This window comes from Crocodylus porosus, unplaced genomic scaffold (genome assembly GCF_001723895.1).
Source record: "Crocodylus porosus isolate Cpor-Errol unplaced genomic scaffold, CroPor_comp1, whole genome shotgun sequence".
In the NCBI taxonomy this organism is placed as follows: Eukaryota; Metazoa; Chordata; order Crocodylia; family Crocodylidae; genus Crocodylus; species Crocodylus porosus.
The window spans coordinates 9,220,823-9,246,840 of NW_017728907.1; the positions used below are offsets into that span (position 1 = coordinate 9,220,823).

Genomic DNA, 26,018 nt, shown 5'->3' on the forward strand with positions numbered 1-26,018 from the left:
TGGCATGGTGCACCACTTGTGCCGCTTGGCACAGGGCCATGCCATTGGGGCGTCACCCAGGTGCCAACAACACTCGCAGGGACCGTGCATTGCGCTGAGCTGGGTCCTGCCTCCATAGAACCAATCTGACGGTGCATGTGGTCTGTGGAGGTGGGACCCAGCCTGGTGCAACGCACAATCCAAGGGCCCCAGGTGACAGCTCAAGTGACCCGGGGCTGACTGAAGGTGCACGGCACCACACTGAGCCGGGCCAACCTTGTGACAAGTGGCACAGGTGGCACCGAGTCTAAGGCAGACGGTGCTGCTCTGCGGAGGGCTTTACCAGCAATGAGCCCTGACTGCCGACAACCTCTGCAGGGATGAGCTGTGGACCCTGCGGGCGATGCATGCCCCCCAACCAGAACATGCATTGCCGTATTCTACACCCTCCTACTCTATATCTAACTGATCTATTCAGACTAAATTTTGGAGGCATCTTTCTATGACTAGGACAAGGCTATTCTGATCTGAGCTGGGAACTAAGTGTTACTTTCCAATTGAATAACTGTACTGAGAGAACTCAGTCTTTTTACCTTCCTCCTTTGAAGTTAATTACCATCGCACATAGTGATATGAAAAGATGTTCAAACAATGAAAAATATTTTCATGAGGTTATATTTAATGAAACCTATCCAAAAGCTGCTTTGGGAATGATATAGCTGACTATACAACACTAAGTATCCTTCTATTATGTCAATGATTTAATTAACTCCCTCTTTGCATTCCCCCCCCGCCCCTCCTCCATTTCAATGACTAAACTTTAGTTATCCCAGAAAGAAAACTGCCAGAGTTTCAGAACAAGTTATCATGATGTACACTCAAGAGAATTCATAGAATGCTGCTCACCCCAGAGAGAAAGAGAGAGAAATTGTATTGTATACAGAATAAAAACCAGTTTTGTTATGGATAGATTGCACACAAATTGCAGCCGACAGAAAAGCACCTATTGTTTAATGGCTCACTCATTCAGTGTCTGCCTTTTAATTTTACAAAATAAGAATCCTGTGTAAGCCATGTGCTATTTGGTCTCTAAATGACTGTTCTTTTACAAGTGGGAAAAACAGAACACTTTAGAACTGAAGAGTGTGCTGTAATATACTTGCTTGTACCTCTTCAAAAATGTAAGATTAGTACAAGAGAAGTTTCATGGTCTCCCCCCCAACCTCCCTAAAACTGGGTAAAGTACCCTCAAGCAGCAAATGCCTGAACTAAAGTCAATTCCCTGGTATGCTGAAGAATTTGTAGAGGGCATAACTAGTTTTAAAACAAAGAACAATGAAAAAAGACATGAGTTGTCCTAGAGATACTAGTTATAACAATCCATTCTCTTTTACAAAATGTATCATGTTATTATACTTTTTAAAGAACTGTTTGTTTTGCAGAAGAGAGGTTGAAAACATTGACACAACTAACTGCTTTTGCACTGCTGGAGAGTGCAGCAGCTTGCCTTTTTGACAGGCAGGAACAGCATGAGCAGCCACGTCATGCTGGGTGGTCTCTTCTGGGGAATGCGCCTGGAAGTCCTACACTTCCAACTTAATTTGCAGATTTTTCAAACCACAAATCCAGTGGAAATTAAATTACAAATACTTTCATTTCTATAGCACAATATTTCTAAAACCCACCTGGTGGAGATAACTCAACTTAGACATCCATTTAGAATTGCCTCTATTATTAAGTTACATTTTATTCTCTTAATTCCTCAGAGCAATTCTGTAAATTAACAGACTAGCATCTAATTGATTTACTTATGCAGAAGCACATCATTTATCTGAAGTTGTCCACATAAACCAGTGTCTGCTGGAGTTTTGGACTCTACATTACCCTACTTCCACTTTAGCTGCCTCGCAGAACCTAGAAGCATCTTCTCTTGACTGGACATGCCAACACTTTACTTATTAAATCTGAAGTCAACACTTTCATCAACTTTATAGAATCTAAATTCAACACACTAAATGCACAAAAACCTGAGAGGGACACATTAACAAGTTGTTCCAGTACTTACTTGAATCTTACGTTACTTAAATCTCCGTTCCTTAAAATTTACTTTTACTGTTCAACTGATACAACAATGCCTTTAGATAGAGTATCTAGCATGTACAAAAGTGTCACTTAGTTCAACAAATGACATTATCAGCTGCACACCAAAATTGCTCTTTGCAGTAACTCAAGTCATTAACATAAAACCAAACAAATTATTACCACTTGTTAAGAACTATTAACATATAAACAAGTCTGGAAATAATCTACACCAAATATTTTAATCTAGCAAACCAGACACTAGGAACATCATTTCAGCAAGGAGTTTAGAAGCTTTAAAAACATGCCTTCTTAGAAATGTAGGGCATGTAAAATTATATCCATCTGATTATTACACACCAATCCGACTAAAACCTAGCTGGTTTCCTTACAACCAGATGGTTTGCCTAAGTTGGGTTTTTTTATGTCACCATGTAGACAAATATAAGTCTCTCAGCAGTGGTTACCAGCCTGTGAACAGACCTTTACTAGAGAAAGGAATTGATAATACTTGTTCTAGCTGCACATGACTACGAGTAACAACTTCCAACACCAGCAACAGGAGAAAAAAAAAAAAAAAAAAAGAAAAAAAATGAAGGGAGCCTCTGAGCTCTGAGGGCTGCAATTTCTAAAAGAAACCAGAATGGTTAAAAATAGTTTCCTAGAATTTACGACTGAGAAAGGCAAAGAGAAGAACCTATGAAATCTGTTAGAGAAACCAATATGCAGATCTAAATGTCTTTAGAGAAGCCATGTGCTGCAACTTAATATATTACTGAAGAGATCCAGTGTGGACACTTGCCACTCCAACTAGCGGGCACACTGTGCTAGAAAAGGATGAGTATTTTGCACCAGCCTTAGAATATCTTGTAATGGGTAGAGTGATTTTACAGCACGCCAAATACACCTGTGAAAGGGATGGACTATGGGGAGGTGCAGCCAGACCCAGGGTCAGTGAAGACCTAGTCAGGGAACTTCTGGTGGGACTAGACACATTCAAGTCAGCAGGTCCTGACGATCTCCCCCCCAGAGTGCTGAGGGAATTGGCAGAGGTCACTGCAGGACCCCGGCACAGCTTTACAAGCACTTGTGGTGCTCTGGAAAGGTGCAAGAAGACTGGAAAAGGGCCAATGTGGTCCACATTTTCAAAAAAGGGAGCAAAAAGGACCCTGGAAACTATAGGCCCGTAAGTCTTACCTCAGTCCTGGGGAAGCTCTTTGAGAAAATTATTCAAGAGCATAACTGCGAGGGACCAGCTGGGGAAATTATGCTTAGGGGCAACCAACTCGGATTCATTAGAGGCAGGTCCTGTCAGACCAATCTGGCGGCCTTCTACAATCAGGTCACAAAAGCCTTGGACGCAGGTGTCGTGGTGGACATAGGCTTTCTGAACTTTAGGAAGGCCTTCGACACTGTCTCTCACCCCATCCTCATTAAAGAATTAGGAGACTGTGGTGTCAACGCCTATACAGTCAGGTCATCAACTGGCTGGAGGGCCACACCCAGAGAGTGGTGGTGGATGGGTCATTTTCAACCTGGAAGGATGGGACAGTGGGATTCCCCAGGGCTCAGTCCTCAGGTCCGTACCATTCAATATCTTCATCAGGGACTTGGATGAGGGGGTGGAAAGCACCTTGTTCAAGTTCGCAGATGACACTAAGATGTGGGCAGAAGTGAGCATGTGAGAAGAGAGGGACAGGCTACAACTAGATGTGGACACGTTACAGAGGTGGGCAGATGAGAACAGGATGGGTTTCAATATGGACAAGTGCAAGGTGCTGCACCTGGGAAGGAAGAACCAGCAGCATACCTACAGGTTGGGGAACTCCCTTCTTGCAGCTCTGAGGCAGAAAAGGATCTTGAAGTCACTATTGATTCCAAGATGAACACGGGCCGGCAGTGTGGGGATGCGGTCAAGAAGGCTAACCGCAACTTGTCAAGCATCCATAGATGCATCTCAAGCAGGTCCAAGGAGGTGATCCTCCCCTTCTATACGACACTGGTCAGGCCGCAGTTGGAGTACTGCTTCCAGTTCTGGGCACCGCTCTTCAGGAGGGATGTGGACAGTAGTGAGAGGGTCCAGAGGAGGGCCACACGCATGATCGGGGGCAGCAGGGTAGGCCCTATGAGGAGAGGCTACGAGACCTGAACCTGCTCAGTCTCCAGAAAGGAAGGCTGAGAGGGGATCTGTTGGCTTCCTATAAGCTTGCCAAGGGAAACCAGCAGGCAATGGGAGAGTCCCTGTTCCCCCAAGCACTACCAGGAGTAACAAGGAACAACAGTCATAAGTTGACAGCAAGTAGATTCAGGTCGGATATCAGGAGGCATTACTTCACAATCATGGTAGCTAGAAGCTGGAGCCAACTTCCAAGGGAAGTGGTGCTCGCCCCTATCCTAGGGGTCTTCAAAAGAAAGCTAGACAGCCACCTAGCTGGGGCCGTTTGACCGCAGCATCCTTTCCTGCCAGTGGCAGGGGGTTGGACTTGATGATCTGCTCAGGTCCCTTCCAACCCTACCAACTATGAAACTGTGAAAGCATGGGGGTGGTGAGGAAGTGGGGAACTAGTTAAGTAGAAGCTAGGCATAGGTGAAAACTAAGGTCATGCAGTCTTTAAAAAAAGTCACTATTATGAGGAACTAGAATGTTAATTACATATACACATAGTTAAAACAGCATGCCTCCACCAAGAGAAAAAGTATATACCCTCACTAACCAATCTATAAAAGCCAATTTTATTTTATATGCAAGTCACAAGCAACTTCTCATTACTCCAATATTCCATTGCAAGTCTGTAGACAGCTTGTTTGTTCTGACCTTTACAACCACAACACGCTGTGGCAAGAACTAAGTGTTTCATGTTTTCTGGTTACAGCAGGAGTATTACTCCAGAATTCAATTTCATTATGTAAATACAATGGAAAGGTCAAACAATTTTATCTCCGCTAGAGGGCACTGGCTTCACTTTCAGCTGAACATCCTTCCTTTTAAGAAGACCAAGCAAAAAGCAAAAGAAAACATTTTGACTGTGTCCATTTTATATGGGTACTTTTGAAAACCTTAAGAGTACAGTTAAACACACAGGAACTCTTCAGCATTTCAGCTGAAAAACACATTAAACACAGCTCCACACTGTAAGCATACTATTAATATATATCATATGATTATTAATATGACTGTGCTCCCCAATGATGAAGCTCTTATTTGATTTACCTGAGTGATCATCCCTCTTTAGTTAAAAGAATTTAATTTTGCTGCTCTACATGCAGCTCTAGTTTTAAGTGAATCTGTAAGTAGACTTGTACGTGTCTAAGCAGCAGGTTGTCCAATCTGCAATACAAAAAGCTAGGTAACAAAACAGGGTAAAGCTATTGTCACCAAATTACTAGCTCTATAACCACAACAAACTAGGAAAACTCAGATATCTGATAGTTAGTGGAGGATCAGAACGGAGGAAAGTCTGCTACTGTAAGCAACTCCATCATCAGAAATAATGAACTTTATTACTTAGCAGTAAAAATTCATTAAACAAGTCTTTTCTTTTGAAGAAACTATGTATGCCAATTAAGCAAAAGGCCTGCTGCAAGGAAGAACTGCCAGCAGCACAAGATATTTTACCTGACATTACTTCAAAAATCCTACCATTCACCATCTGTTCTGTCACAAATTCTGAATGTTAAGAGAGTCTGCTTCATCATTGATGAAAAGACAGCAAATAAAAAAATGCAGCAGCTCTGTTTTCTCATAGAACAGTATCCAGAACTCAAACTTCAGAGAGAGAGAAAAAAAGTCATAATCAAAGCAATTTCTCCAGTTTCAAGATACTTGCACATGACAGACTTGTAAGTTTCTCATAAATCGAAACAAAAGCAGTGGCAGTAAGAAGATGAGGATAGGTAGGAGATGTGAAGAAACTTTCAGAGACAGTAACATCTGTAAAACCTTGGAGAAGATATGTAAACTTATTACCAATTACATAGAAAAGGTTATTTTTTAGTTGAATTTCAGGCAAGAGACTGAGTGACTTCCAGATAGGTGAGTTTCATGCTGTGGCCTGCTAACAACAACAGTACAGAAATTCTTCAGTTGTCCGCAAGATAAAAATTTGTTTGGAACTAATGACTGTGGGGACTGAAAAGAGAAAGCTGGTATCACATAGCTGTAGTCCACAGAATAAAGAAGCTGGAGAATTACTTTAAAAAAAAAAAATGAAATCGTTCATGGTTTCACATACTGGACACATGATGCATAGAGAAGCAAAGGTATGGGAAGGGGGCAAAAGTCAACAACTTACTCCCAATAAATCAAGGGTTGACTGCATTGTCGATAATGTCAAACAAACTGGGGTAATGAGTAATCTCTTCCAAACTGAGGATCATGAAGCATGTGAAACCAGAAGAGTAAAATGCAAGATGTGACAGAAAAGTAAGTAACCTCATTCCTTTATCCTGCAGTAGTAATTGCATTAGATAGGAAAGCATTAACACCATTTTACAAGACTGGCGAAGTCTCATTTTGACATAATACGCAGAATTAATTAAACAGATTATAAAAATGTGGTTCTATTTTTCATATTCCTATGATTATCATCGGATTGCAGCATTTTACCCAGTAGTGAAGAGTGACCAAGTGCATAATTTAGAATTTTTCAGTTTAACTCCATGGGACAAACTAACGTATTAGTTTCTTTTTAAGTCTGCAGATATGTTTTACTTGACTAACTCTGTAAGTGTGCCTGTACATGTACTCAGGGGTGCAGAGAGGCCATTTTAATAAAAACAGTTGCGAGGGTGAGGCCATGCTGGAGACTTTTAATTGGAACATGGAGCCAACTCAATTAATTGCATCTGTTCTGACACGTTTTAATTAGAACACAAACCAGAATGTCTATAGGCAGCCTAAAGTTTTAAATTTCCTCCAATAAAAGTCAGTGACCAAAAAAAAAACAAAAAAAAAAAACAAAACAGTGAGAGAGAAGACAGAAGAGGAACAAGGAAACAAAAAGAATGAAAACACAAAATGAATAAATCCAGAAAACAGGTACTAGAGCCTTACTGCTACAGATGGGGGTTTGGGACCGCTTCGTATATCTTATAAAGCAGCTTTATACATCTTATAAAATACTTGCTTCATTTCAATTAATTGAAATTTGGTTAGATGCCTCTATAGTAACATGGCTATCCCATACAAGTTGCACATTCACATATCTATTCTTTCATTCCAAAATGCAAAGCTAATTTTCTACCACAGCTTTCAAATAGGCTGAGCATTTTTTAAACAAGAGGTCTGACATTCTTTGTAGAAAATAAAGCTCTGAGACCAATGCTCAATTTTTCCTGGATGGAACAGTGCCAGAAATGGCAGATGGGATTTTATTGCTTCTCATGACACAATGTAAAATCATATGTGCAATCCTACAGCACTTTTTAAAGCACACAACTGTTTCAATTAGATCAAGATCATATTATGGAAAGACCAAGTTGTGAACTTCCTGTCTCTCTGTCCATCCCCCTCTCCCCCTCCCACCCAAAATGAAGTTATCTAAAGCCCTTTCCCCACCTCCTCTGTGGAAGAATATGTAGAACAGAGGCAGCTCAGTTTAAATTAAACCTGGAAATAAGAAGAATTGACGAATGCATATAAGATTTCAGTCCACATAATTAAAGCTGCGTTTCTACCTTGACTTTGGGAGGGGCAATTAAAATAATTTTTTTTTAATTTTTTTTTAATCCAGAATTCTGTCATACTAAATTTTAATTGAGCACATTTTAGCTAACTGCAAGAAAATAAAAAATGTTCTTGTTCAAAGAAACTCTCAATGTTTTTTCCACAGAACAACTTGCAGACAACCTAGTTGACAAATCGCAACAATAATTTGAAAGTGATATTATGTAATAAAAATATACAAATTGAGCCCAAAAATGCCATTACCCCTGGAAAGAGCATTAACCAGTACCACTAAAAACCAAGCCTCTGATGCAAGCAGTCATTTTACCTTTCATACCAATGGGATTCTGAACTCATCTAGAAATGCAGATGTGTGGCACCAACATATTCATTAATTAAAATTAAGATGACAAAAATTATCTGGGTGACAAAATCTTATGATTGAAAGATGAAAATGAAAACAAAACAAACATTAAGCGTCATTTTTTTCTTAGCGGACAACATGAAAACAGGTTACCGCTGACTGGCTGAAGCATTTACATACTAGGTCTCGTTTTATGTTCGTCTTATAGGAGGGCAAACCATAAGCAAGTACACAAGTTTAAGAGAATGTTTAGTACTATTCATCAGGCTTATTTAGGTATACAGATGGCAAAAGTCTTAACGAGGCCTCAACATTAGTTCTGTAGCATGTCCAACTTCCACGCAATTCAAAACCATAGTTGAGAGACTTTACTTACTCCCATAAAGCAGACAAATTAAAGAAAACATGGGATAAATTCTCTGAGGGTCTCATCTGCATACAGGAAAATCCCTACAAAAGAACCCTGACATCATTTGAAATAAAATGGTCAATCACACCAGGTTGAATGAAGAAATTCTCAACAACTACTTTAGAGACCACTGATGAATTTGTCACCAACCAAGGGCCTTTCTGCACTACAAGTCTCAAGCCAGGCAGAAGTTTTCTTGGAAGACAAACACCAAGAGAGTACCCTCCACCCTTCACTAAAACAGTTGTGCTGGCTGAACACACAGTGCACCTTGGGATTTACAGATGATAAGAAGGCCATGACTACTAGAAGGAAGCAGGGGCACATCTACATACACTTTCTGTCAGGTCCCCTATGATCCAAAGCCTTCAGTTGCTCACAGAGCCGATACTGGTAGGCTGGCAGAACAAAGGTATTCTGCCATACTACACACAATGTAGTGCAGACCGAGCCTAAACCCAATCAAAGCAGAAAGGATAGCCGTGTTATAAGGCTCTAATGCTCCACATAGCTCTATCATTTAGGAGTGTGAAATATTGTTGCAACTCTAGTAAGCATACCTACACCAGTAAGAGCCTGAAAGCAGATAGCTATAACTGATAAACTATACTCCTAAAAACGCTTGTTTATTTCATTCACAGAACTGGCAGAAGTATTTTACTAGTAAAAAAAAGTCTGAACAGGGTAAGCTGCTTCTCCATTAGGAGATTTGCCAACACACCTCTATCAATACAATTGATAGACTTTACTTAGGGCAAGGAGTTTACTTTAGGCTTGGCAGGATTCCATTTTTAAAACTGGGAAAAGTTGATAAATGAATTCATCTCACACTCTCAGACTGATAAAATATATTTCTATCGTTAATAATCAACATGTATATATAAAAGGGGATATAAGAAAAGTGATGGAGTGTGTGACCACAGGGCAAAGCAGAACCATGCTGACTATAGCTTAGACTGCAACTTGCAGAAACCCCATGGGCCTGGGAACAAAGGAACAGGAAGTGACAAAGTGGATGAGGGAGCTATGGGCAGCTGTTAACAGCATACTGTCATTAATAAATTGTCTGCTCCCCCCAAACCCTTAATTTTGCACAACCCTGAAAATTTAAACCAATAAAAATCAAAATGCATACTTAAAAATAAACAGTTATTATCCATGGAAATTATTTTAAAAAATAGAAATTGAATTCTGCCAACCCCATTTATCTTTTATTCAGAGTATCAACAGATTTAAAAAAAAAAAAACCCTTTTCAATTTATAGAAAAAACAACAACTGAGGCAATCCCCTGAAACCAAATTTGTTTTCAGCTTTTACAGCCACCAACTTTTAAATAAGACCACCTTTTTTGGGAGGCTATGCCAAAAAAGGGGGGGAAATTAATTACAAATATAATTTCAGCATAAAAAGTTTCAGAAATTATTTAAACTTACAGTTACAGACTTCAAAGTCATTCCATGGTAGGTGCCCATAGTGTCAATTTTGAATCCTTCCGTCTCTGTAAAGGGAAAAAAGTCTCATTAAACCATTCCATAAGTAAGCATTGGTACAATGCTTTACAAAGTAAACAGACATTCTCTTTTTGATTCCAGAAATGCAGCCACATGCCTGCAGTGGCCCAGGTCAGAAGCCTGGGGGCCTTAGAGTATGCCTCCCTGCACAGTTGGAGCAGACAGCTTGGGCCAAGCCTAGCCCACACATTCTGCAAGGTGGGGTTTGCAGGAGAGGTGCAAAGCACCCCGGGATGCCAGAGAACTGAGTTTGATTGAATCTGGAAGGGATCTGGAACAGAAGTTCAATAACCATTTTAACCCAAATTAATTTAGTCTGATACTACATGCATACAGGCTCAGCTTCAACTCATTTTGGCCGTTTTGGTTAGGGACAGAAGTTACACATAAACCAGTTTAAAGCGATGAGAAACTAGTTTAAACCTGTAACAGAACATAAATTCAGTGTACATAAACCACTTTCAAATTGACCAAAACCAGTTGAAGACAAACCTGTTGGATGTAGTATCACACTCACCTGATTTAGGTCAAACCAGTTTATGTATTAGGTTTACAATTCAATGAGTATAGAAGTATTCAAAATAAAGCTTAATGAAGACTCAGATTGGGATTTTATAATAAAACAAACAAAAGAATGTTCACTACAGCATGTTACCCTTTAAAGTAGTCCTTTTTAAATGCTCTAAATGTAGCAGATCCAATAATGTACGCAAATGCATTACTACTAATATAGTCTCATGAGCAAGCTTCTACATAATAGAAGGTTTATGAAAGTGACTTTTTAAATCTTTTACTAAGATCACCATAAGCCAGAAAGTGCCATAAAATAGACAGGCATTTATTTGAATAAAACACTAATTAGCGTATGTGCACATTCATGATAAGTGAATAAGTTCTGTGAGCTCCCTGGAAACGATGTGGCAATCTTAAGAGTGACTATGGTAATGAAGTAACCGATGACAAAGTTCACTCAAAAAGTTAGTATTCCTCTATTAACATAATCACTAAAAAATGTGTGTAGGGGGAAGCGTCATACAGAAGTTTCTAAGCCACGTTACATTAAGGTGATACCTAATAAATTTAATATAATAATGTAATTATTTGTTTATAAAACCTGTATCCTATTACCATGCACATATGCAATCCTTCAATGATCACCATACAATTGGCAATTAATACTCAGTTTGGCTTAAAGTTCCCTTTAGAGTTGATCCGAGTTCACTAAATGAAGCACCATGAGAAAAATATTAATTTAATAATTATCCAGTGCCAAAACAGATGTGAACTGTCACACAGCACACCCACACTAAACAGGAAAAGAAGAGATTATAGGCTCTGTATTTCTGCCAGTCAAAATGTGGCAGCAATTTGCATATTAATTCTCTACTATTCACTACATTCATTTTTATTGCTATAGGATTTTGTTTAGACTTCCATCTTGATTTATAAACAATCACTTAAAAAAAAAAAGCTACTTAATTAAAAGTTTTCATGGGAAAACATTTAGATAAGAGGAAACATATGAAAGGCAAGAAAAGATGGTATCAGATGACTAAGCCTAAATCTCCCTTGTCAATACAAGCAGGAATTAAAAATAGTATTTACTCTGATACTTTCACTGTTTTTTAGAATTTGGACACCTTGGTAGCCATGTCTCAAAGATACAATGCTCAACTTCTCACTTCCAGAGAGGCAAGGAAGATGAACGCTTTGTTATCGACTACATTTAAACACTGGACAGAACAAATGCATACAAATCTTCAAGGTTACTAGTCCTGCACTATTCACATGTGCAGAGATCATTTAAAAAAAAAAAAGGTGGAAATTTGGGAGCTGCTTCTCAGACAAAGCAGACCAAAAGGTCAGTGTAACATAATTTAGATAAAATGTCTAAAATACATTGTTACATGAGCATCTTGTAAAAATACCCTAAACTGGCACAAGAGTTGAAATTTAAAAAGCATATAGAAAGATTTATTTTTTTCTTCTACACATAGCTGGAGTAAAAATGCCTTGGGGGAGGGGGGGAGGCAAAAGAAATCCAAGTACCGACTGTACTACAGGTCTGTAGCTTAGCTAACACTGGGTATAATAGATTTGTTCTTCTTAAGGAATAGCATTTAACATCTAAAAGAGCCTCGGATGTATTACTACAGTTACTGTCTAAAATATTTCAATAATAAAGCCTGTCCTATTTGGCACAAAGAACATAAGGAAAGCCAGATAGGCAAGCAAACTGATACCACCATACAAACAACAATCCATTTTAAGACAAAGAAACTTGGCTGCACCCCAGCAGTCTACTTTACAAATTTTACAATGTTAAACTGTTTTAACCTGTTATCTTACATCTACAAGCTTTAAATTGCTTATGTTAACAAGGATACTAGCAATCTGACTCCCATATTAAACCAACCCACTGAAATATACATAAATAGAAACAAGGAGACATAAGCTAAGGACTTCTTAGGTAAGACTGCCATAACTAATTCTTAAAATTTCCCTGAATAATACTGGAAACACAGACTATTAATCTGCAAAAATTTGTTCATCCATATTGATGTAGTACTTTTAATATAATACTGGGAAACCTTCTAGTGTTGCAAGATCTTCTGATGAAAGAGCAAGAAGGCTCCAATGAGGAGAGACTGGAGTGGCTGCTTTTGTTGCCTGTTTCAACTTAAACACCCACACACTTTAATCGTTCTGGAGAAATTATCATAAGATCTCTAACAAGGTGGGAATAACCATAAATTCCGTTCTTCTAATATTCAAGTCTGCCAACATGAGTTTTTAGGGCTAGGATTTGGAAGCCACACAAGATCATCATGATGATTTAATACAGGGGAGGACAACTATTTCAGTAAGTAAGGACCACTTACTGAGTTGTGGTAAGCCATTGACGGCCACATGACAGGCAGTTGGGGGAGATCAATATTAATTTTCTAATTTTTTTAGGGGCCCAACGGGCCAGATAGAATGGCCTGGTGGGCCGCATCTGGCCCACGGGCTGCATTTTGCCCAACCTGATCTAATACTCACTGCATGAGAGACCAAGGAAACTCACCCATCACTAACTAACATGTTAAAACAAAACATTTTCAAAACTGACTACTAATTTTGGGTGCTCAATTTGAGACATCAGGCTTGCTTTCACAGCACGAGCATCCGAGCACCTTCTGGGTGAGGGGGGAAACTTAACTCCTTCAAGCTGTTAAGTTTCAGCACTTAAAAAAAATATAAATAAATAAATAAATGAACAATCAGTAATCTATTTTGAACTTCCCTAAATCAGTAACTAACAACATTGTCTAATGGCATTAAAAGCATTATTCCTAGAATATTAGGTTAAAGAAAATTTAAAAAAAGATTAACATGGAAATAAAATTAAAAAGAGGTATCTAATCCAGAGTTTCAATTTGCTACTGATATTGTGCAACAGGAGGGTGTAAAAATAAATGCTGTACTAATGTATTTAATATAACCAATTCTTCTCTCCCAATTTAATTTTTTTTCAGGTCTAGGAGTCTTTCTTGCCAGAATCATAGAGAACAGACCCAGTTATAGTCCATGGACTTTGGCAGAAGTCACAAAGTAACTGGACAGTTATTTAGCTTTCTAGCTCCCCACTGGGGATCTCTCTCCCTCTATCACTTTGCAAAACTCTGTATTATAATTCCTAGCATGTTTAGTACTCCACCTTTGTACAGAGAGAAAATCTAGCCCTACACAAAAGTACCCTCCCTATAGTAACTATGTACAGCCAAACCTTGCCTCCTACCTCCAATCTGTTTTAATAAAATTCACTACATAAAGTTCAACCCAAGATTTCTTTAGGGTTTCTACTTCAGGAGTTTCCAACCCCAACTCAAGGTTCTCTTTAGCACTGTGGACAAAGTATCACTCCCAACATGCCCAGCTACAACAGCCAATAACCAAATTTACTTTCCATTTTTCACCAAGAGTTGGTACTAATCTTAGCTTTATTTTGTAAACTGCCACTCTTGACAACACTACGCTTCCTTTTTTATTTTTATTAGCTCCAGGAGAAAATAGTACTCTCCTTTGCTTAGATGTGAGATACCATGAGGCAAAAAAGAGAGGCTTTGTGTATTAAATGTCATGCCAAATTTGTCTGCATGTCATACCAGAAATAAAAAGATATGATGAATTTTAGTCATGCTGCCTATTTCTTTATTAAGATATATACAGGGTGTAATCATTGTTGCATGCATCTGTGATTTACTCCCTTCACTTAACTGTAGTTTGTGGGTGCATCTTTGAATACAAAATGTACTTACGAGGCAGACAGCTTTCAGCCATTAGAATATAACAACTATCACAATCACAATTTGACCCCAAAAAAGTATCTTACCATGAAACAAGCAGTAGCTAGTTTTAACTAAATAAAACATAAGTTTTTTCCAAGAAGCTCAGATTACTGTTATTGAGACAGATTTAAAACCAAATGCTACATTGACATTACAGATTTGCCATATTTGATACTTTTAGCAAGTAACACAAGAGAAATTTGTGCATTCCTAACTGCCACAATTGTTTGGAAGATTCAGTAACTTACTGTCCTAGTTGGAGAAATGAAAAAAGCATTTCAGAAGACTAACATGCAAGTCACTAAATTTGATCATCCTGAACCTTCTGCCATATAATCTGCCATTTGCTGCTGGAGGACCACAGACTCAAGGCAACTCAAAAAAAAAAATATTGTTGGGTACCAGCCATATCACTACATGAGTGAGCAGTATACAACAAATTCAAACCTTCATTTAATATATTTCTTTTATCATGTTTCAAGTCTGGTAACAGTGTCCGTTATTTGCTACCACAGGGCACATCCAGATAAGTGCAGTTGCCGTATGTGGCACCGCAAACACATTTCCAGTCTGGTGTTCTCTGCGCTGCAAGGGCGCGCTGTCCATGCATGCGCTGGCTCCATTTCCCGCCCCCCCCATGTGGTTTTCTGACCCCTATATATCCAGGGGTTAAAAAAACACCTACGGAACAACAAAACAAAACGGAGCGCTTATGTTCGGGATCACTGATCTGGAGAAGGTGCAGGTGTGCAGCTAGTCCCTCCCATCTCAATTACAGAAAGGAAGGTGAGGAACAGTCCCAGCTGCTCCTCACACCAGAGTTCCCAGTTTGAAAAGGCAGCAGGTCCTTTATCATATTGCTGCCTCTGCTGAGCTCCAAGTACAGGGAGCTGAGTGAAGGGAGCACTACTGTTTCCTGCTTGCTTCCCCTTGCAGTCCCCCCTTAAAGGCTGACACTGAAAAGCCAGCAAAGCTGGAAGTCATGCACGCCCAAATCTCAGCTGCACTGGCTTCCTCTGGTGTCCCCCCATCACTCAGCTAAAGAGCACGGGCAGCAATTTTAAAGCCAGAGAAGCCAGGAGCCAGGCTTGGTGACAGCTTGCCAAGCCTGGCTCCCAGCCCCTTCAGCTTCCACTCGACTTTCTGCTTCTCAGCCGAGTGATGGGAATGACAATTTAAAAGCTGAAGGGACCAGAAATCTGGTGTGCAGGGCCTGTCCGCAAGCCCAGCTCCCAGCCCTGCTGGCTTCCAGCTCAACTGACACAGAGGTGGGAGGGGTAAGTCAGGCCTTTCCACTACTCCGACTCCTCCAGGTCAACCCAGGGAGTGCAAGGAGCAGGGTGCAACAGAGTTCACATTCCAGGAGTGGCCTCAGCACCCCCTAGTGCCACACAACCCTTGCCCTGTTCAAGCTCTAGGGGGCTTGCCCCTTCTCACTCACCTGCCATGTCTTAATGTACTTATCTGATCAAAAGGGAGGCTGCCTAAGGGTCCTAGAGCGAACCCCAGTTCTTCTAACCACAAGGTCTCTCTCTAGACAGAATGGTATTGCATGAAGACCACAACAAAAAGTCCTACTGTGAAGTTCATTCATTGGATTTATCAGCTTTGCAGGTTAGATACAAGTTATCCATTCGCTTATGTAGTGTTTTACATCTCTTATTTTATGAACAGCATTAAACCTCCCCACCTAACATTTTTGTCAAAGCAGCCTATGAACAGACAAAACATTTTGTACGGAATTTTTTTTTCCCCGAAAACAAGAGCCTTTTGCTGGAAATGTCATAGGGATAAGGGCCTTGACCACTCTGTGGATAAGGGCAAGGGTAGCACCTAACACATTACCCTGCTTTGCCACAAACTCACCATTAACCAACTCCTAGAGCCACATGAACCTGGCTCCACTACTTCCAACTTATGTTGTGCTGCATAGGTTTTTTGAGGGGGCATCCAAGTTAGAAACGAAGAGAAATTTTTGCCTCAAATACTAAGCCTCTTCATGAAGTGTCAGAATTTAATGCCTATCACAACTAACAATACTAATATTTTCATTGTGAATCATTTTCATTGCGAATCATCAGATTTAAGCCCAAACTCAAAGTCATCAAGCGCAGAAAACCTGTACTACTTCCCCATCTATATGAGCCTCTTATTCACTGCTGGACAGTAGTGCCAGTGCCACAAAGATAGCCGAAATATCAGTTTTGTCACTCTGAACAGGAATAAAAGTAGACTGCAGTGACTAACAACTAACGGTAGCATTTCGCTATTAAGCATCGTCAAAAAGATCATCGCTTGGGTAGTGCTCAGTAGACTAGATCCTTGCTGACTGTTTAGTGTCACAGCAAAGCTTCAGAGCTAGTACATCCACCATAGATACGATCTCACTCCAAAAAATCCAAGAAAAAAAAAAAAAATGTAGGGAACACAGAAGGCCCCTTTATAAATCACCTTCACTGACCTGACCAAGGCCTTCGCCTTTATCAGCAGAAAAGGGTTCTTCAAAATTGAGGGGAAAAAAAGACTGGCTGCCCATCAAAATTCCCTAGCATAATCTACTTTCCATGACAGAATATTGGAAACAATCAACTGATGGGGCAAAATCTAAAGCTTTTTAGATCCAAAGCAGACAGTCATTCAAGAACTGGACTCTACAGCCACGCTTGCAGATATTCAATGAGCTGATGCCTCATTTAGCACAAATCCAGTCTTGCAAAACAGACACATGCCTATCTACCTACCTACGTGGTAGCCTGATAAACATGTTCATCTACATAAGAGATGTGCACAGCACAAGTTCTTTAATGAAATAGTCCAATTTATTATCCAGAAATAAAGGACATTAAAATGGAAAATGTTACATGAAGAGATGAGGTTCTAGCTGTGAAACGTAACTTTTCAAAAAAGGGAGGAAAGAAGACCCAGGAAATTATAGGCCTGTTAGTCTTACCTCGGTCCTGGGAAAGCTCTTTGAGAAAATTATGCACGGGCAAATCTGTGAAGCGCAAGCAGGCGAGTGTATGCTTAGGGGCACCAACATGGGTTAATTAGAAGCAGGTCCCATAAAACCAACCTGGTGGCCTTCTATGACCAGGTCACAAAATCCTTGGATGTAGGTGTCGCAGTGGACGTAGTCTTTCTAGACTTTAGGAAGGCCTTCGACACCGTCTCTCACCCCATTCTTGTTAAAAAAAAAATTAAGAGATTGTAATGTCAATGCCTACATAGTCAGATGGGTTGCCAATTGGCTGGAGGGCCCACCTAGAGTGATGGTGGAGGGGTCATTTTTGACCTGGAGGGATAGGGGCAGTAGGGTTCCCCAGGACTTGGTCCTCGGGCCCGCTTGTTTAATATCTTCATCAGCAACTTGGACGAGGGGGTGAAAAACACTTTGTTCAAGTTCGCAGATGACACTAAGATGTGGGGAGAAGTGGACATGCTAGAAGGGAGGGACAGGCTGCAACTGGATATGGACAGGTTACAGGGGTGGGTGGATGAGAATAAGTTGGGATTCAATATCGACAAGTGCAGGGTACTGCACCTAGGGAGAAAGAACCAGCAGTATACCTACAGGCTGGGGAACTCCCTTCTCGTCAGCACAGAGGCAGAAAAGGTTCTTGGAATCATTACAGACTCCAAGATGAACGTGGGCTGTCAATGTGGGGACGCAGTCAGGAAGGCTTACCGCACCTTGTCATGCATCCATAGATGGATCATGACCAGGTCCAAGGAGGTGATCCTCCCCCTCTACATGACATTGGTCAGGCTGTAGTTGGAGTACTGTGTCCAGTTCTGGGCGTCGCACTTCAGGAAGGATGTGGACAGCACCAAGAGAGTCCAGAGGAGGGCCACTCGCATGATCAGGGGGCAGCAGGGCAGGCCCTACTAGGAGAGACTATGGGACCTAAACCTGTTCAGTCTCCACAAGAGAAGACTGAGAGGAGATCTGGTGGCCATCTATAAACTGGCCAAGGGAGACCAGCAGGCAATGGGAGAGTCCCTGTTCCCCCGAGCACTACTGGGAGTAGCAAGGAATAATAGTCATAAGTTGATGGAGAATAGATTCAGGCTAGATATCAGGAGGCATTACTTTACAGTCAGGACAGCTAGGAATTGGAACCAACTTCCAAGGAAAGTGGTGCTCACTCCTAACCTGGGGGTCTTCAAAAGGAGACTAGACGAACACCTTGCTGGGGTCATTTGACCCCAGCATTCTTTCCTGCCCAGGGCAGGGGGTCGGACTCAACAATCTGCTCAGGTTCCTTCCAACCCTACCAATTATGAAACATCATTCAACCTCACTAACCTCACTAACGTATTTAAATTAGGATAAGAACTATGATACTTGAGTATCACAATACAAAGATACTTAACACAGGTATTTCCAACACACAGTATCACGCATATCAAAATTAACAAGCAAAAATTACTTTACTCCCGAAGATTCAAGTTTTGACTAACTAAACTGAAATTAACAGGAAATTCTCTTTCCTGTTGCTCCGAAGAAGCAGTTCAGTACTAAGATCCTGGAGGGAGGGTGGGTTGTGCACACATTCTTCCAATCCTCCAAACCAAATATGATACTATTCTGAGTTATTTACAGTTTTCATAACTCTAGAGCTTGTGAATAACCTGTTTGAGTTTTCTATTTATCATCTCCTTGATGAAAAAAGTAAACAGGAACCATGAGACTGAAATGAAAGCACACAAAAGCCAGCAGGATATAGACTAGAGAGCAAAATGAGATTCAAACTGATGTTTGCAAGCACACACAGAGAACGTGTTTGTGGAATGTATTCACCTGCAGAAACTTATTTGAAAAAGCAAAACTATGCAAAATCAAAACTATATATACACATCGTCTTTGTGGGCATGTAAAGATCAGATCCCCAAAGTAAGAAAGATTGAAAAAACTAAATTGAATTAATTCTGTTGGCATAAAAATCCCTTATTGCTACACCTTATTTTTCACTTCTCACTAATAAAAGATGAATTGCAAACATCAATTATCACCACTCTCTTCTTCCCAATATCTTTGTAAAGAAAAAAAAATACAAAGTCATTTCAAAACAAAACTGAAGTAACCAGTCATAAGCTCTAGCTATGGTACAGGATGGAGCACAGGCATTATTCCAACTGCCAAAACTATAGCTGAAATACCAATTATCAAAGCTATATAGCAAGTTCATAACATCAAATCTTTAAGTGAAACATATGTTGAATTCTGAAGTTAAACTGGCTTTTGGCAGCAAGTATGTTTTAACACCTGGAGAAAAAAGCCTCATTTCACAGCTTCTTCAACTGAAAGAGTCACTGCAAGTTATTAAATTTGCCTTAGCCTCTGCAAGTTTCTTATGATGTTCAAAACAATGGGAACATGGCATTAATTCATGCCTATGTTTTCATTTAAAGCATAAAAAAAGCAAAAAGTCTGGAAGATAAATCTAGATCAATTTAGTTCTATAAAAATAAATTTATGTTTTAACATAGAGTAAGAACAAAGAAAGTAATCTGCGAGTAATCTTACATAGGGATAGGGGCTGCAGGATAGGGGCAATATTCTTGCCTCAATTTTCTGTGGAATCCAGACAGACAGTTTCTTGAAAAATTAAAGGGATACCAACATATTGGAAAGTGTCATCTTCCAGTATATGTAATCTCTAAAATTACTGTAACTGAAGATGAGTTTAACTTTCTGCATTTCATATCAACTTGCTTATAGCTCCACTGCTTTGTTGAGGCTCCCCAAGAGCTTGTGGACAAGTGGCAAGAATGTGTAGAAAAGGGAGAGGGTGAAAAAGGACAAGACTGCACGAAGTGCTCTCCCAATTAATAGAAACACTAAGTGCTCCTCCCCTGTTTAAGGGATTTTGCACCCTTACAGTATGCTCAATTTAAAGGACGTCAACAAAGATTTTTTTTTAATTCAAGTTAATCATGTCTTTTTTAATATAAAGGAAATTATGCTGCATATCTAAACCACTTGCATAATACATAAAGGGTTGGCCTTCCTGCCTTGAAATTAAATAAATTAGTGCAATGTGTTGGCTTGGTTGGTTTTTCATTTTTTTGCGGTTGGGGGCGGGGGGAAGTGGGGAGAGGGGTGGCGGCATTTGCTTTGCTTAAGGAAGTGGTTCTGAAACCTTTTGAGAGTCAGTGCATCCCTGCAAAGTTTTTTCTGGAATTTGGTTCTGAACCAGAGGTGCCACCACTCTGCCTACCTTGGGGTCCCCAACTAGGGTGTTGCTACCAGCTCCTGCCTGTATTAGAATTATCTGATAAATTTAAAGCAGGCAAAAGCAATAACATAACTAATAAGTTTCATGCTCTGGGCAAGACTGTTGCACCCCTGAGGACAGTTCCACCTGCCTGACGCATGTCTGCTAGTGAGAGAAGTGTGAGTGATCAGGCTGGAAAGGGCTGCAACAAGAGCATGTATTTCAGCTATAGCCACTCCCAAACTATCTTTACAGGAGACATGCTGGGCAGTTCCACCTTCGTACCGCAGCACCTTAGTTAAGAATCACTGGCTTAAATGTTGAGACATAAGATCACTTAATACAGTTTCTCATAGTACAACAGCTGCCCACCCCCCACCCAATGCAACAAAAGTACTCAAAAACTGCAAAGTGAAATTACTGACAGTTAAAAAGAATACATTACACAACCAACTTACCTTCTTTTCCTTTGAATCTTTCCTGATCATATCTGTTGTAGGCAGCTGGAATAGGCTGCTTATTCCGTAAAGTGGGATCCTAAAACAAAATTAAATAAAGAATTACTACACTTAAAAAGGTATTTGTCAATTAATGCATTTTTATTTCTGCACTTGGGAAAAGGCGCGTGTAAACTGATTTTTAATTTTGGGCAAATGCTAAGTTTCTATAAAAGTTTGAAACTTTACTTAATACACTTCATTTTAACATTTAATCACAAAATTAGAGACAGTTAGATTTCAAAAAACATGCAAAAAGATGCTCTTTAGAAGTCTGACAACTTTCTGAAGCAAGACACATAACGCAGTAGCAAGCAATGTTAGTTAAAATCCAAATCAATCCAGTTTTTAAACAGCATGAAGTTCAGGAGTGAATTGTAATCTTACAATATATTGCTGTTTCTTCAGCTAGATGCAGAGAAGATTCATTGCAAACTAGATTAAACTAAAGAGCTACTAAACCTACACACCAGGAACAAATTGGGAGGAAAAAGGGAATAATCAAAATGCACCTGCAAAAAGCTGCAAACCAAATGGTACACTAAATATCAATTCATACATTTTTTCCTGGGCGAGTCAGCCACACAATTACAATTATTCCAAATGGTATATCTGAATAGCCTCGTGCACAATTTATGAAATACAATGAGGGGCAAACATTAAATCTTGCCATTTCAGTCTAGAACTCCAGTTAGTATGCATGCAATTCAGAGGTATCAAAAATAAATCCAAGTAAGATTAACAGATTTTTATAGCAGACTGCCACTGAAGTTCAAGAATATATTTATTAGGTTTAATAAAGCTCAGTGGTAAACATCACGATTCAAAACAATTTCTGTTCTAATGCCTAGATAGACATGAACAATAAAAATGTAAATGTCTTCTTGATTTAACATAGGAATAAGGGAGCTGGTTCAAAACTGCTCTTACTTGTGAGTCATGTTCCAGACTCTTAAACATTTGCTATCGTATCTGTCAAAAATACAGTTAGTAAAGCACTGCATTTGAAACAGCAAATAGGCTCATCTAATACACTTCTAAGTAGATGCAAAATACTACCAAATATTTAGTACATACAGTAGTTTGGACTAAAATTTTCATCTGTAAGTAGCAAGTACATATTGAACAAACTGAACTACAGAAGTCAGTTGCTCAAATCTATAAAATTTTACAGCAAAGGAAAGTTAAGAAGTTTTGTATTAAAAAAAGTTTTGAGAGCCAAACAAAAATAGTTTCAGAACAATTTCTGCCATTATTTTCATAATTCAATGTTATCTAAGGATGTACAAACGACACTTTTCAAATAAAGACTTGGTCTTACTGTTGGTGCTGTATTTGGCGCAGGTCTTTGTTCAGGTGCACGACCTTCTTCTCTGGCTTTTACTGACTGAAGAATTGCAAAAATGTTCTTGGCAAAGTTCTGGAAAATAAAGTTAGATGTTTATGAAATCCACTGACAAGGTAAACCACGTGGAGCCCTAGAAATATAGCCAGAAGGCAGTTAAGTCAAGCCATGTGCTATATAGTAAGTAAAAAGAGAAAGACTAATTTGAGAGTATTTATATAGATAGGAGCTTTAAGTGTAGCCAATTCAAACCATTCTTACAACAGACCTAGTTAATTACTTTTAATACTTAATTGTGAGTAAGTCACCTTGTTCCTGTTGTGATAAGCTCTGAGAAGTCTATGAAATAGATAGTAAATAGTGGTTTTCAGGGCAGAAAGACACATAATTTTCATTACATTCACATTGCTTTGAATCTAGCTGGTTAGTCAAAGATGCAATTCCAATAATTCTAAAATTAAATGTTATAGATTCACAATCTCCTATACACTGTGGGGCAGTTTTATGCTCCATCCTGTAGCTAGTTTTGCCAGGATCATATTTCAGGTTTAGAAAAGAAATATAGATAGAAAAAAAAAAATCAAAATATAAAATGGATAAGACACATACCGCACACTTCACCAACGTTCAAGATGCTTGAGACGCACTTGAAATTAGGCTAATGACAACTGTATATAATAGACATCTTTCATTACTGAGAACTCTCCATAATGATTGCATTAATAAAAGGAATTTTATATATACCCTTAATAAAGGATGGTTTTGCTTAGTCAAAAAACAGAAACATGAAAAACTGTTCATAAATATAGCTGTCCAGTTTTTCCTATGCAGTATAATGTCACTTCTCTCGTTGATGTTTGTGAAATCAGTACAGTTGATTAATTATACATTTAGCTTTGCTCGTGTGCAAGTATCAAAACAGATTATAGACAAAAAAGAAAAAAAACCCCACACAAGAATTATTTAAAAATGCCCTTGTGAGAAGGTAAAGTAAATGTTCAAAGCATCTCACTAAGGCCTTAAAGCAGTAGTACTTAACCTTTTTATGACTTGAGGCACTCCTCTGAAAATGATACCTCTTAGTTTTCACTCTTTTTTGACTACAGAAAAAAAATAGAGCATTTTTTTCTGTTGCAAAGAACTCAGAAAGATCACAATAGGTCTAAATGTTTTGAACACAATAGGTCAAAATGTTTTGAACACAATGGACACTTCCCCCGAGTGTTCACATGTGGTTTGCAGCACTGCAGACCTGTGTGAAGCACTGCAAACTGCACATGCAGGCATTTGCCATGCTGCTAATTTGCAGTGTGGTTGGGGGTGGGGAAGTGGGGTTAGCCACCAGGAGATCTGGTGGTCCAAAAAAACAAACACAAAACAAAACACACCTGTATCAGAAAAAAGCAGGACAGCAGATGTGGCAAAATCCAGCCAGGCTCCATGCACCTGGATAGCCATTGCTGGAGTCCCTGGAAGCCCCCAGGGCAGCAGCACAAGTATGTGCAGCAGCTAGTTGCTCCCTGAGAATGTATGTTCCCCACCCACTGGGATGTGCCCTGTGGGTTTGTTTGAAATGTCTGGATTTATCCTGTATTTTCACACTTATCAGTGCTAACATTGTATGGTACCCCATGGCACCATTGAAAGGATTTCAAGGCATCCCAGGGTGCTGTGATACCTGGGCTGAGAATCACTGCTTTAGAGTGAGAATCTGGACACATGGCCACCATTATAAATACATATTTGGTCACTCAGACTAGGGACTCAAAAGTCGTCATGATGCTAGCCAAATCATTCCCTTGTATGCTACTATTGTGGTACCTTTACCATGCTAACTGAATGGGCTGTTAAGCTTAGGATGGAATTACACACACACACACACACACACACACACACACACACACACACTGCATGTTACTATGAAAGGATGTTTTAGATCAATTTCACAGATTTTTTTAAAATAAATAACTGAAAAATCCAATCAAGATAGAGCAATAGAAACAAAAGGCTTCCGAGTTTATTTTATATAATAAATCACACAAAACAAGCGGTTTGAGAACAGGTTCTGTGTTGGAGCATTTTGTTCTATACTAAATTTAGCCGATTCTAGGCAGACAGTTGTCAGAGCTAACAAACAGAAGCCTGCTACAGGGATAAAAATTCCTTGAACAAAACACACATTTAAAGTCCTTTTGTCCCAGGAAATCTTAGATGGAAAAAAGGTAGTTAAGATTTCACAGACATTGGGGCTGGAAGGGACCACAGAGGATCATTGAGTCCAGCCCCCTGCCCCAGGGGCAGGAAGTCAGCTGGGGTCACAGGATCCCAGCAAGATAAGCATCCAAATGCATCTTGAAGGTGTTCGATGTGTGGCAGCCTATTATTCCAAACCTTGGGGGCTCAGACAGTGAAGAAGTTCTTCCTTATGTCCAGCCTGAACCGGTCACAGAGGAGTTTGTGACTGTTTGATCTTGTCATCCCTTGGGAGGCTCTGGTGAACAGATGAGCACCCCGATAAAACTTACAGGTGGCTACCAGATCACCCCTGAGCCTGCAAGGCATTTGGATCTACACGATACAGCAGTACAGATTTTTTATTTATTTAAAAATTTAAAAGAGAATGTGCAAGATAGAATAGGTTCTAGTCAAACAAAAGTCATTTAATATAACTACACCTAAAATTCTGCTCTGAAAGGTGGGTTTCCCCACTTTCAAAGCTGGGAGACTTAACCATGAATCATAGAGGACAGTTGTCTTTTACTAAACACTGCATTTTGGGAGAACTGTTCATTCACTTGACTCCTCCTAAGAAATACAAAAAGAGGAATGTGTTCTCCTGAGCCATTTCTTCTGTCATGTAGAAGCAAACTAAAGTCTTTTCATAGGCCTAATGCATCAGACAACACCAATCTTAAAAGGTTAAGATTTTGTTTAATTTACTACTTTTTTAAAAAAAGGAACATCACCAGTTTCTCAGGGGAAAATAGATTTAAAATGTCATAAAGCTGGACTAGAATTCTATTTTGCAAAGACCAAACTGGATTTTTCTACCTGAGCTGAGTTATTAGTAAAATGCCCAAGTGAGTTGTAGAGGTTTTCTCCAACAGCATCAAAATATTGGTTCCCAGGACCCAAAGTATTATTAGTCTGCGTTTAGCAGAAACAAAACCTTAAAGATTCAGCTAGTATCTCAATGCATACAATGCTCACTCTGGAATGCAAGATTATAATGTAATGACAGAAAAAAAAAAAAAAAAAAGAAATAAAAAATGCCACTGTAGTAACTAACTGACCTACATAGATAGCTAAGGCTTTCCCAAAGCCCTGAAGGGTGACAGTAACTCTAAGCTTTCACTGTTCATCTTTACACTCTGATATCAAAACCTCCCCTTAGCTCCTACTCAGTTAAATACTAAATTCTGCATCTTTAGATTACTGATTGTTTGGGTTGTTTGTTTGTTTGTTTGTTTTGGGGGGGGGGGAAGAGCACAAAACAGATCTGCCTCACAACCTTATTATAATTTGGGAAAAATATGAAGAGTGCTTTAAAGATCTACTGACAATACATGAAAGTTCTGATAGTGGGATTAAGACATTTCCATCATTTGTTATTTCTCTT

The 26,018-nt window shown here is 39.5% G+C and overlaps 1 protein-coding gene across 1 annotated transcript in view; it reads right to left on the reverse strand.

Moving 5' to 3' along the window:
* Positions 1 to 26,018, reverse strand: part of CDC73 (cell division cycle 73) — a 157,576-nt gene that overhangs the window by 93,858 nt on the left and 37,700 nt on the right. Inside the window, exons 8-10 of the mRNA XM_019530705.1 lie at positions 22,376 to 22,474; positions 21,016 to 21,094; positions 9,931 to 9,995 (exon numbers count right to left, since the gene is read on the reverse strand). Of these exons, the coding sequence (XP_019386250.1) occupies positions 9,931 to 9,995; positions 21,016 to 21,094; positions 22,376 to 22,474 (243 nt within the window). The remainder of the gene's footprint in view (positions 1 to 9,930; positions 9,996 to 21,015; positions 21,095 to 22,375; positions 22,475 to 26,018) is intronic.